This window comes from Bidens hawaiensis, unplaced genomic scaffold (assembly GCF_021521415.1).
Source record: "Bidens hawaiensis isolate Kalapana, Puna unplaced genomic scaffold, B.hawaiensis_p1.1 tig00006258_1, whole genome shotgun sequence".
NCBI classification, from domain to species: domain Eukaryota; kingdom Viridiplantae; phylum Streptophyta; class Magnoliopsida; order Asterales; family Asteraceae; genus Bidens; species Bidens hawaiensis.
The window spans coordinates 858,106-871,713 of record NW_027491415.1 but is presented as its reverse complement, the minus strand read 5'-3'; the positions used below and the strand labels follow the sequence as shown (position 1 = coordinate 871,713).

Genomic DNA, 13,608 nt, shown 5'->3' with positions numbered 1-13,608 from the left:
TCTTCATGAAACCCGTTTGAGCGTATTATGATTTTCTTGAGCGTATTTGTATTTTTTGCTGAGCATTATTGTATTTTGGCTTGAGCGTTTTTGTATTTCGGCTTTGAGCGTTTTGTTTTTGCCTTGAGCGTAATTTGCGTACATATTTATACGTTAAGGATTATTGTACGATAACCTAACCCTAATTAGTAATGTTTGCTGATAACTGACTATTTATTTTATTTCTAAAATTAAATTTTAGAAATAAAATTGATTCATTTTCTTGTCTAGGTTTTAACATGAGCATGTGCCTTTTTTACCAAGTGGGCTAATCTACATTGTAATGAGTTTGACATTAAGTAATAAAAAACGTTAACAGATAAATTTTAGTTGTGTGAGATCCAGGGACGGACGGATTCAGTATTGAGCTAGGGAGAGCGTATGCACCCCCTCAAATTCGTATTTTTTTTCTATAAACTTCTATTGTATTAGGTTCAAAGACCCCAAGTGCTCCATCCGTGTTTTTTTAGTGCCCCAAACTCAACTTTCCGAGTCAACCTATCAAACGCCAGTGTAGTTTTTCTTTCACAAAATACTAATTAATCTTAGATTATTCAATTGTCTAACGACTTCATCAATTAGTTATTAATATAGTGATATATTTTGTTAGTTTAATCGAACCATTATAAAACTTAGACCAAAATAAGATAGTATTCAGAGTATCATTTTTTTTTATAATTCTACACTATTTAACTTTAAATTTTTTTATTTGTACATAAAAGCGCTTTGTGTCGTAACAATTATGCAAAGGTTTTTATCAACTGTAATATGAATTTTGTCATTGTGTTTTGGGGAAATTTATTGCTTTCATTTCTATACGTGATTTATATAATGTAATTTCATTTAATCTGACCCATTTTGGTTTGACCTATTTTAGTTTGACTTGACCGTTCTATGTTGACCGTTTTTTGCACCCACTGGCAAAATTTTCTGGATCCGTCACTGATGAGATCACAAACAATAAAAATCCATAAACCGTCCAACAATTAAAGAGTAACCATGTATCCGACATATACACAGTGCATATGACATATATGATGTTATATTGTTATACATTGAACTAATGTATTGTAGTTGCACTACTTAACTCTCGGTATGACCTTGATTGGGAGACCCATGGATGGATATGGCATTGGTTGCCGGGTAATTACTTCATCAGAATGTATTAGTGACCACTCGTACATAGTAACCAGCTTATGCATTGTGACCAAGGTCTCCACCCTTGCAAACTCGTTTCCTAGACACGAATGTTGTCCGCCTCCAAAAGGAATATACATATAAGGAGGAATTGGTTTCGACAAGTTGTTTTCAAAACGAGACGGGTCAAACTCCTTAGGGTTCTCAAATATATCGTTGTTCATGTGCGTATTGTACGCTGACCAAAACACCTGAATTAATTTATTAATAAAAATACGTTAATTTTTTTCCAAGTTTAATAATTTTAAACGAATCATACAATTTGCGCAATACCTGCCATCCTTTTGGGATATCAAACCCGCCGAAAGTGGTATCGTTTACGACCTTTCGAAAGCTCCCAAAAACCGGAGGGATGATCCTCATCAACTCTTGTGCAACTCTCCATGTATATTTCATCCTTTGTATATCACCCCATGTCAAGTTGTGATCTTCCCTTGTTTCTATATCTCTTAGTATCTCCATTTGTTCTTTTATTAATTTGAACAAGTTTACCAATTAAGATAAAACAAAAGAACATTTATGGCCCAAAATATAATTTAACGACGTATTGTTAGCGACGACGATGTATATGTCACACATATACAATTTTCGTTAAGGCATGATACAACGTTAACCGAAATATTTAAAAAAGAATTAAATGATTACAGAGTCGTTAAAAGTATATTAAAATGTTAAGAGAAACTTTGTAAATTGATTTAGTTAGTGAATTACTCATATAAAACTGTGTCAATAATTTATAATAACATAACAAAGTATTCAAGCTAAGTTTACTATTTTTATTTAATAAAGTGTCATAATCTTTTTTGGCAATGTTTAATGTATTTAACTACCTATTTTTTTATTAAGGACATGAACAAGTCCTCAACATTCTAAGCATTGTAATACTCGAGATCAGATCGTTAAAAATATAAAAGTTTGGCTCGAGCTTGACTCGTTATATAGTGTATAGGATCGAGCACGACTAAATATTGTAATGAAAACAAATAATGAGTACCTTCAAAAATATTGCTATGGATCTTTGAATCTTTAGACATCTTCCATACCATTAAACTCATGAGTATTGCAGAAGTATCATGGCCAGCAATCATCATAGTAATAAAATTATCAATAATCATCTCTTCATTAATCACGTCTTCGTTCACTAATTTGACTGCGATCAAGCTCGTCAAAATATCACTTGTAGGGGTCAATCTTCCCTCAACAAGGTGTTCTTTTTTCATTTTAATGATGGGCATTAATCGATTAATAATTCTAGACCGCGCCCGCATTCCATGCCAGTATGTGAACCCCGGAATATTAAGTGGAAGAGACCAAAGTGCTTTGAAAGCAATGGCGAAATCGTGACAGAATTCATCGATAAGGAGCTCGTTTTGGATGCCAAATAAAACTGAAGACGCGATATTGAATGTGACGCGTTTCATGAAATCAACGGTTGGGATGATGTTGGTTTTTTTGGTTGATTTTAGGAATAAGCCAGTGATTAAGTCATCTATTTGTTTGATATTGGATTGAAGGCTTGTTGGCTTCATGAAGGTTAATAGTGCTCCCTTGATTAACTGGTACCTATTAACAATTTAAAAATATAAATACTGAATCCTGTAAAAGTTTAAATTAGTTATTAATTAAGATGTTTGTTTTTTCAGAGGTAAAATCTTTTGTCTTTTATAGAGGATAAAGACGTCGCTCCCAACTGCTAACATTTATCCTAAAAGCTTATTTTTTCGCTAAAACGAGTAAAAGCAAATAAAATAACTTTTGGATTTCATTATAGCATAAGCATCATTTAAGCAATGAATTAATAAGCAGTTCTAAGTCATCTCTAGCGATAAATAATTAATAAAAATCTACAAATGTTTAATTCAAAATTCAAATTCATTAATTAAAACTTAGAAACAATAGGCTATATAAAATCATGCACCTTGATCCGGTGAGTTCAAAAATATTATATTTTCCGGCTATGGTCGATAGTGTCTTCGGTTGTTTTGCAATAAGAACATCCTCATCAGACCCGAGTATGAACTTGTTGCCCGATTGACCTATAATGACCACCGTGGGTGCACCCATAAGGGACGTTTTGAAGACCGGTCCATATTTCTTGACCCGCTCGTTGATCCATTCAGGGCCTTGGTCTTTCTTTTGTGCTTGAAGAAAGCTAAACGTCTCTCCGATTAAAGGGTACCCTAAAGATCCTTTGGGCAGATGTTTATTTGTAGGCTTTTTTTTGTGTAACTTGAAAACCAAACATGTAGAAACCAATGTGATTGCAACTAAGATCAAGAAAGACATCTTAATAGTGTTCGTTTATGGATTTTGTTCATACTGAGCTCAAGCACCCAATATATAAGTCTACATGTTGGATATTAATTATAATTGTTTTGTTTTTTTTATTTTGTAGTGTTCGTTTATAGATTTTGTTCATAATTTTTTCTTCTTTTTTTGGAAGTATCTGTTTTGTTTTTGTTGGAATCTCAGAAGCATCTAGGTGAGCATAGTTTTGAGGTATCAACAAACGGCTTTATTAACTATATATGTTCTTGTTAACGTAACATGTTTGTCCTAATTCTACTATAAAACAAAGGACTATTACCGATGATAAATCCGTCAAGAAAGGGACCAACTGCTTTTTAAAATCCGAGCATGTGTAATATATCAACAAATTAATGATGAGTTTTAGTGATAGGTCATGATCAACAAAAAAAAATTCTGACAGATATTACTAACAGATTAATTCATTCGACAGGTCGATAGGTATTGCCCCAGTAAATTAATCATTAAGCTCTCCAAAACAAAATAAACCACACCATGAAGAATAACATCATGGAATGATTAATGATAATTCAACCACGACGAATATGTAGGTTATCACAAAATTGGTTGAAGCTTCGGATTATTCAAGCTAGTTGTTAGTTACTATTTAAGGTATGAATTCTAAAATCTTGTAACAAATTTGGGTTACTCTACCCCGTAGTGCGATTTCATAAATTCGTATATCATGTTTCACTGAAATTGTTAGTTATTGCTACACCGTTATCATTCCACTTAATGCGCTCCACTTAAATGTTTAGATATCGTTCGTTATGTCTCTATATGCTCTATAGTTGTTATCTGCTTAGTGGGCATTAGCTCAGACACATCCTTTCATGTACGTTAGGTTAGAGGACCCTTGAGGAAACATTAAAAATGGCTCAAGAGATCCAAAAAGAACAATTGATTTTTTTTTAATATGAAGTAGGTTTTGTAAGTTCAATTTTTATTTGTGATAACGTTGTTAAAATAATAACACGTGGCTGTCAATTTTATATCGAATAAGGTTAGAGGTTGTTTGGTTCATTCAGATCTGAATGAGTCAGGTCTGAATGAGGCTCTGTCTCATTCAGCAACAACAAGTCTGAATAATTTAGACATAATTTTAACCATTCAGATGTTTTTCTGTTTGAAACCAAACAGTCTGAAGTCTGAATAAATCATATGTTTGCATCTGAATGGTTTCATTAAAATGTAAACAAACAGCCCTTAGTTGGTTGCTTAATGGTTTTCTATTTCTTTTGTTTCTTATATGTGATTGGGCTGCCGTTTTGGTGGGACTAACGGACTTATAGGCAGATGACTTAAAGTAGGACTTGATGTTGGGCTATTGGTTTAGTGGGCCTCAGAAATTTCCTCAAATTGCTTCAATATTATCATTTATATATAATCATTTGTAAAAGACTAAAAGGTTTCTAAAACTACAAATATATAACTTATTAAAACTTAATAAAAATATTGCAGCAATTAACCTTAAGTTATGTTAAACAATATATATACATAAATATAGAGGTATCAGTTTCTAAGTTGTTTAATAATATATCAAACACTAATTTTCATATATTATAAGTAATAATTTTGGTAATTATTTATATCTAACTGTTTAATAAACATGTTGTTTTGTTTACTTACATATATAGTGCATGATCAGATTAACATGTTTTTAATATTTTTTTTTTGACAAACATGTGGTTTGTTTAATAAACATTTTTTTGAACGACAAGCTACACTAATCCTAAACTACACCAAATTTTCTAAACTAACTCTATACCTAATGATTGAGCCTTGAACCTCCACCAATAGTTCGACCAAGTGACACTCATTTAATTAAATAGGTCTACCATGTTACAACACTAGGTAAAGACAAATTACTTGTCAATGCCCATCAGTTGAATCCGGCCCACCGACCCATATCTTGACACAAAGATAGGGCACGAATGGTGTATATGGGCGATGGCGACGTTCATATAGGTGAATAATGGAGCGTGCACGAGGGACCCGGTTTGCAACCGGGTAGGTGATCTAAGATGATAGAACCCACGTGTATATTGACATATAAACAGGTTCTTTGATGTTTACATGTCACCAAAAATCACCATTTTTAACTTAGGTACGACAAAGGGACATTCATCCATTGTTTAATTAATATAATCAATAACACAATTTGATGGATATGAATATATGATGTGATGAATTTAATAAGATAAATAATGTACATTCATAATAAATCATAGGGAAAATTCCTAAAATAAGCGATTATAAAAACGTTTTTCAGATTTTAGGTGTCATTTGCAAGAAATTCTCAAAATAGGTATTAAAAACTAGTTGTGGCGAATAGTTTATGATTACACACGAGTAATTTGCAGAACCAGTTAAAACTTGTCACGTGCCCTTAAATTAACCATAACGAGCAGATTCACTAATCATTTACTCGTCACGACTAAATAAGTTTCATGCCTCGTAATCAACGCACACTTGTAATTCATACGTACTTTAGTCGCGGCGATTAGTTTACCTGATTTACATTCCCTACACGAGTAGTTAAGTAGTTAACTCGCCGCGACTAGTTTAACCTTACAATCTACTCGTCACGATTAAAGAACTTATGAATTACTCGTGGGCGTTGATTACGATGCATAAAACTTATTTAGTCGTGACGAGTAATTGTTAGTATATCTGCTTGTTATGGTTAGTTTAAAGACGCGTGTCAAGTTTTAACATGTTATACAAACTACTCGTCACGACTAGATTATAATACCTATTTTAGGAATTTCTTGCAAATGACACCTAAACCTGAAAAACGTTTTCATAAACGCTTATTTTAGGAATTTTCCCTAAATCATACTACGTTTAGCACAACTCCAAATCAATACAAATACAATATTTTATAAGTTTAAATAAATATATATTAACTCAAATGATGTCTAATATTGCTATAGAATAATGTATGTTTCATTTTTCTCATATATCAGTCATACTGAATTGATAATTAATAGCATATATAATGCCCCCTCATAATTAACCAAACAAAGGTCTAACTAGTAATTAGTACCAAATAAAATGCAATGCATCATGCCCATGGCATGTACAACCTGTTTCCACATTTGCACCTCCATGCTTCCGGGTTGTACTCAGTGGTCACTGGCGTCCCTGGCGGCACCGACACATGAACTGGCTTGCACGGGCTACACCACCCACATTTCCGGGCACACCGTAGCGGTGATGATCCAGGTCCAATCAATCTACGTCTTGAAGCAGTGGTGATGGTGACTGTGGTCCAAGGCAACATGGTGTCTTTTTCACTATGAGCAATATCCTGGATCTTGCAAGGTACAACATAAATAACATAATTTCAAGGAGAAGGACATTTACACTATGAAATATGAATTGTACATTTATATTTGGGATAGTGACTAAAATGTTCATTTGACCGTTAAATATCAGAAAAAAAAATAATTTATTAGACCAACTAATTCTCAAAATGTCCACACCAAAACATGTCGACCTGATCACTTTTTTATTGTTACTCGACAGGATTTTCAGTCAAACAAATTCTGCCATGCGTTATGAAACACTATCGGGTCGCTAGTTTTTTTAATCGTCAGATGTGACAGGATTAATGATTTAGGCGCTTGGCAAGATTATTTTGGTGTTCCGACGAAATTTTTTGAAAAAAGTTTCGAGTTTTAAGGTGGATATTGCGGGAATTAGTAAAAAAGGAGACAGAGGACAAGGCGGGGTTCACGGGAGATTGAACTTATTACCCTGGGCTGGGTCCCTCTTAGAAGGACTGATATATTTTGGGGACCTAAGGTCAGAGGCTAACATGCACTTTCTTTTTATTATTATTATTTATATTATAAGTTTTACCTCATTATTATTATTCATATTAACTTTAAAACTACCAATTGTCGACTTGTTTCGGTTTTCCAAGTATCAAAAGTGGTCAATAACTGTGTCTCCTTCAGTAGGCTTGGTTAAAGTTCTTAAAAGAAAGTAGGATGTGATGTAAACGATACTTTATTCCTTTAGTATTTGACTAAGTTATTCATTGTTCATTTCAGTTAAACTTGTATCATATGGTAATGAATTACATAAATAGATTTCGAATATGATAATCAAATTCAGTCGAATTTTGAATTTTTCGAATTCAAATCGAATTCTGAACACCCATAGTGAATTCTCAAAAAAAAAAAAAAAAAAAACCTACGAATACTTTATACTTTTGAAAAATATTAGATTCCTGAAGAAAAAAGATTATACTTTCTAAGTGTATCTAAACTCTAAATACCATAAATTTGTTTGTAATATTTATCTTATAAAGGTAAAGCCTATATTATCTAAGTCTTAATTTAAAAATATAATTATAAGTAGACCTATTTATTAAAAAAAAAAATAACTAAAGAACGTTAGTCATTTCTACTTTGACGGGGATAGTAAGATGTTTAAAATGTGAAATAGGATGTTAGACCACCCGTAGTGGCAACGTTGCCACCAACTTTGTAGACGAAAACGCGGGGGGTACACCGCCCCCCCTGCGTTATGGGAATTTTGATTTTGGCTGCGTTGTATACAAAACACGGTAAAATGGCACAAAAATCAAAGATGGTTCCCCAAAAATCAAAGATTGTTCTATCACCGGTGGATTTCATGGTGGCCGGAACTCCGACGGTGGATTTCAAGGTCTCCGTCGGCCATGGTGGCCGGAATAATGAACATGGATCCGACACCATGTTCAATCTCCTCAGCTGGAATTCTTCTTCGTCGGCCATGTGTGTTTGTGTATGTGAATCTCCGTCGGAGAATCTCCTCAGCCGGAATAAGAGACTGTTTGTGTTTGTGTTTGTGTGTGTGAAGATTGAGGTGTGTGGGTGTGGACACTAGCTTGATGTGAAGGGTTTTATGCTTTTTTTAATTTCTGTTTTTTTAATTAAACTATGTGTTTTATGGTGGTCGAAATAATTGGATCCGGTGGGTTTCATGGTGGCCGGAAAAAGTGACTGGGCGCCACGTGGCGCATAACGCCTGGGGTGGAGAGTTATGACTACACCCTGTTTTTGTAAAAAACCATAACTCTGACTGGACGCCACGTGACACATAATGTCTAGATGTGAAGAGTTATGACTACACATGGTCTTAGTGATTCCAAGTTCAAACTCTATAGTGTACAAATACTTAATCTATCACATTAATATTTTCAGGTGGTGATAACTTTAATGCGTACTTTTATAATATCACAATAATTGAATCCCTACATGGTCTTACCCTAGTTTTGCTTGTGCCAAAGATTATTTTACTCCAACACCCAACCACGTCCCACTCCTTTCCATTTTTCTTTATTTTGTCTTTTTTATAAACACTAAATAATTTTGAAAAAATTATCAATATCAATAGAAAAAACTTCAAACTACTATAACTTTTTTCTTTATTTTAACTTTCAAAAAATATACTGGCCGGCAACTCTATAGCAAACCTGCTTTTTTTTTAATTGGAAATGTATTTTTTATTATATATAATACAAACCGAGCTATATATGAATAATGGGTAAGCGAGCAACAAACTGCTTTATTTTGTCAAAGACTGAACCATATAGATCTAAGTTTCTTTCTATGAATACAAGTTGAGTAGAGAAGATAACTTTATTACCCTAACTAATATTTATAGTTATAAATGATATTTTGCCCTTGCATTGGTATAAGAGCTAACCCATATCTATGACAAGATAAATTCTTGTTGTAGTTGCACACTTGCACAAGTAATCATAGGACAGCCAGCTAGGGCATATAAAAAATGAGACCTCACACACATAATAAAGAAACTAAAGTAAATTATTTGAAATTAAATGAGCCTTTGGAAGCCAATTAGTTCTATGAGATGAAGATCATGTAAGTAACATAAACCCTAACCTGAAAGTAGAGATCATCATAATCCACCTGGTGTCTGGAAGCCAAACCATATCTTGAATCTTTAAAACAAAATATTAGTCAATTAGTAACAAGATTTTAAACAATTAAATGAGAAAAAAAACATTAAAATGATTAAAATAATGGATTTTTAAATAAGAAAACAAACCTAGAGAAGGGTTTCTGAGGATACAAACAGATGTTAAGAACAACAAGAACAAGAACAGTAGTATTGAGACATGTTTTGTGAGAGTAGACATGAACTCAAATATTATATCACATAAAGATGTGATCTTTAAGACATAAAAAGTTGAGATTTAATGAAACATGTAATGTTTTGGACCAAAAGATCCAAGCCCACTTGTGTTTTGCTCTTTCTATGATTACTGTCTTTATAAAGAGAGAATCTTTAAACAAACTTTTTTAGAGAGAGAGTGAGTTTTAGAGAGAGAGAAGATGATGGTATCCTTTGTGTTGCTATATTTGGTGGTGAGATTCTTTATGCAGGTTATGGCCACTGCCTTCATACATTTCCCACTCCAAGAAACTAAAACACATGCAATTATCCTTTTACTGATCAGTACTATCTTTCTTTGACATTTGACACCTTGTTTTGCTCTTTGTTTCTCTCTCTAGATTTGTGTATGTAAGTAAACCACATGCAATTATCTCCTTTTACTGATCAGTACTACTAAGTACTAACACATGTCAATTTCTTTTGACATTTGACACCTTGTTTGCTGCTTAAAGAGACATGCTTATTTGTTTCTCTCTCTAGATTTGTATGTGTAAGATGATACATTAAAGACTAAAGAGACATAGACTGTTACTTGGACCTTTTGTTGATTCAAGTAATTACCAAGTGGACCATGGGAAATTGGTTACTGCTGGTTAATGTTTATGGACACTTTTCTATACACATATTTTAATGGATATATAACACAAGAGAAAGTAGTTTAGAATAGTCGAATTGATCATTTGTTTCGAAGGTATTGTATTTGAATTATATAATTTCTTATAGCATACCAATTAAACAGTTTAAAGGATACTTTCATGCGGGCTTCAATCCCATCTCGATCTATAGCTGACTTGTGCACAAGATCTCTACCTAAAACTTTAGTTTGATGATCAACTAATTAAATTATACTGTTCTCACAAATTTCATTGATATATTACACCATGCATGTATTATGAGCTCACGGATCATGTTGTGTCCAACACCATGTCTAAACATCCCATTGTACACTTGACTATAAGTCTTAGCCAATGTAGATTTGGTATCACATTTGATAGATATATGTGATATCGGTTTTGGCCACAACGGAATTTTATAAATAAAATCTCTAAGCCACTCAACATAATAGCTTGCCGATTATATGAACTAGGATTGTTGTAAACTTACTAAGCTTTCCAACATCATAGGCTATATGATGCCTAGTACTATTTATGGCATATACATAACAATAGCACAAGAGAGTTCAGTTTGAGATATTGCAACGCCTTTATCTGGTAGGAGCTTAAGGTTAAGAACTTAAGATCTATTGGAGTGCGCTTGTAGGAGAACACTCTATGAAGTTAAATTTAATCTAGATATAACGGAATTGATGGAAATTGAAATACCATGCATTGTTCCCATGCTGTGATCCTGGATCCTTGTACCAAGAACCACATTAGCCTTCCCTGGAAACCCCTTTGATCCTCCATTGTTTAAGGGTTTTGTTCCTAACACTGCATTCTCGGGTTTAAAATACAAGAAAAAGAAATGATAAGATTGGATAGGGGAAGAAAGGAAAAGAAATTATATACTTAAAAGGTGTTCTCGAGTTAAATTAAATAAAAGAAAAGAAAGTGTTAATTACATTATGGAGTTAAATCCGAAAGAAATGATATGGAAAAAAATTATAGCTTTACAATTATGTCCTCATTAAATATGGAAAAAAAATTAAGATATGATAAATTAGTAATATTGTAATGAGTTATAAATTTTCCTTCACGATCATGCCATATTTAGTAGAAAAGTTTTGAAGAAAAAAAAATCTAAGGGTCTGTTTGGTATGGGGTATGGAATGGATGACGGAATGAAATGGACGTGGTAATGGAATGGACAAAGGAATTGAATGGGTTATTAACATTCCAATGAAATGTTTGGTTACCACATGGGAATAGATGAATCATTGCTTTGTATTGTTGGTATGTAAGAAAAAAATAAAAAAAAAAAATTAAAATGGTAGTGAGTGGTGGTGGTGGTGGTGGGAGCGGTGGCGGTAACGGTGGAGGTGGTGGTGGGCAGCGATGACGGTGGGCAGCGTGTGTGATGGTGGGGCGATAATTGATGGATGCGGCGGGTGGCTAGAGGTGGTGGGTGGTTGGCACTGATGGCGATGGTTTGTGGAGGTGGGTGGTGGTGGCGGAGGACGCCGATGGTGGTGATTGGTGGCAGTGGCGGCGGTGGCGGGCAGCACTGACGGTGGGCGGCATGTGTGATGGTTGATATATGCGGCGAGCGGCTGGCGGTGCTGAGTGGTTGCCACCGATGGCGATGGTTGGTGGCGGCGGTGGGCGGCGGTGGACGACGAGGTGCTGGCTGGTGGTAGTGGCGGCGGTGGTTGGTGGTGGTGGCGGGTGTTGATGTTGGGTGGTGGTGTTGTTGGGAAGGTGGTGGAGGTTGTGTAGGGTGAAGGAGGGAATGGAATGAAAAAAAAAAACATGGGGTATGGATGGAATGACATTGGTGTATTTTGGAGGGAATGAAATGGACTAGGTAATAGGTCATTCCATTCCTTTGGTCAACCAAACACACTATTTTCCATTCACTCACAGTGGGTCATTCCATTCCGTCCTCCATTCCTGCAAACCAAACGTTACCTAAGTTTTCTTTCCATTATCTTTTAATGAAAAAACTCAAGAATGAAAAAAGAAAAATTTTCTTATCTCTTGCTTTTTTGGTGGTTTGATATCTATGTATTGTTAAGTGTCTTTGCTTGCAGGACGTATGTTTACTCTGTTTACCTATATGTAGCTTTATGAGTCGGGGGTCTCTCTGGAAGCAGCCTCTCTATTCTCACGGATAGAGGAAAGACTTGCCTACGTCTCACCCTCCCCTGACCCTACCGATAGCGTGCTATGCGGTGGGATATACAGGGCTTGATTGATTGATTGATTTTCTTTTCCAATCCCTTAAATAAAAAAACTCAAGAATGCAGTGTAAGAGTCGGTGAGGTTCTAATACCAAAGATCGTAATAAACTCAAACAAACGTGAACCCTATTACACGTAACTTCTTTGATGAATATAATGATTCATGTTAGTCAACAAGTACCTAGCATATATCGCATATATACTAATGCTAATGTGAAACAGACGTGTAGTAAATAGAAGAAGGATGGTATAATAGATCTCTTATTTATCATCATGGATCTATACCAAAGAACTAAATGTTGAAAAAGAAACATGGTCATGTATAAAAGTTTAGAATTTCTAGCAAAGTTCATTTTGCCATTAGTCTGAACTTTGAATAGTTGGTTTTAATCTCTTATTTAAAATAAATAAAATAAAAAATGTCACACACACACGCACATTACATAATATTCTTCCAAATCCAACAGCGAACCAAGGTGTGTGATGGCATACTATCTTTCAACAGAAAAACGTTACTTCCACTTGTACTTTATGCATCAAAGGCGGTACATTATCATATATTTGATCATTTAGGACATTAAAAGGCCCACCTCATGTGTAGTCTTATTGGACAACCAAAAATAAAGTCATTTGATTTCAAAAGTAAAATCTTTTGTCACTACAAGAAATAGTCAAGGAGCCAAAATACAAAGAATCTCAATTATTCAACTTTTTATAAAATTTCAAAGTCTCCTTTTCATTGGGTGACATAATTTAGAGATGGGTCTAGAAAAATCCAAAATTTTGAGAATAAATTGCATCCTTTTTCTGGCAATCTTTTCTCCAATATATAAAAAAAATCTGAATTCAAAACAATAATTTTATAAGGAAAAATTCCCATAATAGCTCATTTAGATAATGTGTTTCTAAGATTATCCCCACTAATTCAAGTTTTCAATTTTGTCTCTTTGGTATCTCGTCGCCGATGACATGATAGCGAACACCGACGATGCGTTACTGAAACAAATAGGATAACGACACGTGGCCGG

The 13,608-nt window shown here is 34.2% G+C and overlaps 2 protein-coding genes across 3 annotated transcripts; both read right to left on the bottom strand.

Annotated features, from left to right (window-relative positions):
• Positions 1-1,086: 1,086 nt before the first annotated feature.
• On the bottom strand, positions 1,087-3,526 carry LOC143631801 (taxadiene 5-alpha hydroxylase-like). Its single transcript, XM_077100441.1, has 4 exons — positions 3,155-3,526; positions 2,231-2,799; positions 1,510-1,703; positions 1,087-1,427 (listed from the first exon to the last, which is right to left on the bottom strand). The coding sequence occupies exons 1-4, from the start codon at positions 3,520-3,522 to the stop codon at positions 1,119-1,121; spliced, it is 1,440 nt and encodes a 479-aa protein (XP_076956556.1). The 5' UTR covers positions 3,523-3,526; the 3' UTR covers positions 1,087-1,118.
• A 2,994-nt stretch (positions 3,527-6,520) lies between these two features.
• Positions 6,521-10,323, bottom strand: LOC143631800 (uncharacterized). Of its 2 annotated transcripts, none has more exons than XM_077100439.1 (3): positions 9,613-10,323; positions 9,447-9,505; positions 6,521-6,862 (listed from the first exon to the last, which is right to left on the bottom strand). In XM_077100439.1, exons 1-3 carry the CDS (start codon positions 9,701-9,703, stop codon positions 6,611-6,613), a joined length of 402 nt encoding a protein of 133 aa, XP_076956554.1. In that variant the 5' UTR covers positions 9,704-10,323; the 3' UTR covers positions 6,521-6,610. The 2 variants fall into 2 exon arrangements, with proteins under 2 accessions (XP_076956554.1, XP_076956555.1); XM_077100440.1 differs by having other exon boundaries at positions 6,521-6,856.
• Between the last annotated feature and the right edge of the window lie 3,285 nt (positions 10,324-13,608).

What these genes read in the sequence shown, in the direction of transcription:
- LOC143631801 (XM_077100441.1), bottom strand. Translation starts at nt 3,522, where the DNA reads ATGTCTTTCTTGATCTTAGTTGCAATCACATTGGTTTCTACATGTTTG. An exon ending in TTTGAACTCACCGGATCAAG is followed by an intron (nt 2,800 to 3,154) that starts GTGCATGATTTT and finishes AATTGTTAATAG; the next exon opens with GTACCAGTTAATCAAGGGAG. An exon ending in CCATAGCAATATTTTTGAAG is followed by an intron (nt 1,704 to 2,230) that starts GTACTCATTATT and finishes AATTAATAAAAG; the next exon opens with AACAAATGGAGATACTAAGA.
- LOC143631800 (XM_077100439.1), bottom strand. Translation starts at nt 9,703, where the DNA reads ATGTCTACTCTCACAAAACATGTCTCAATACTACTGTTCTTGTTCTTG. An exon ending in CCTCAGAAACCCTTCTCTAG is followed by an intron (nt 9,506 to 9,612) that starts GTTTGTTTTCTT and finishes TTTGTTTTAAAG; the next exon opens with ATTCAAGATATGGTTTGGCT. An exon ending in ATGATGATCTCTACTTTCAG is followed by an intron (nt 6,863 to 9,446) that starts GTTAGGGTTTAT and finishes GTACCTTGCAAG; the next exon opens with ATCCAGGATATTGCTCATAG.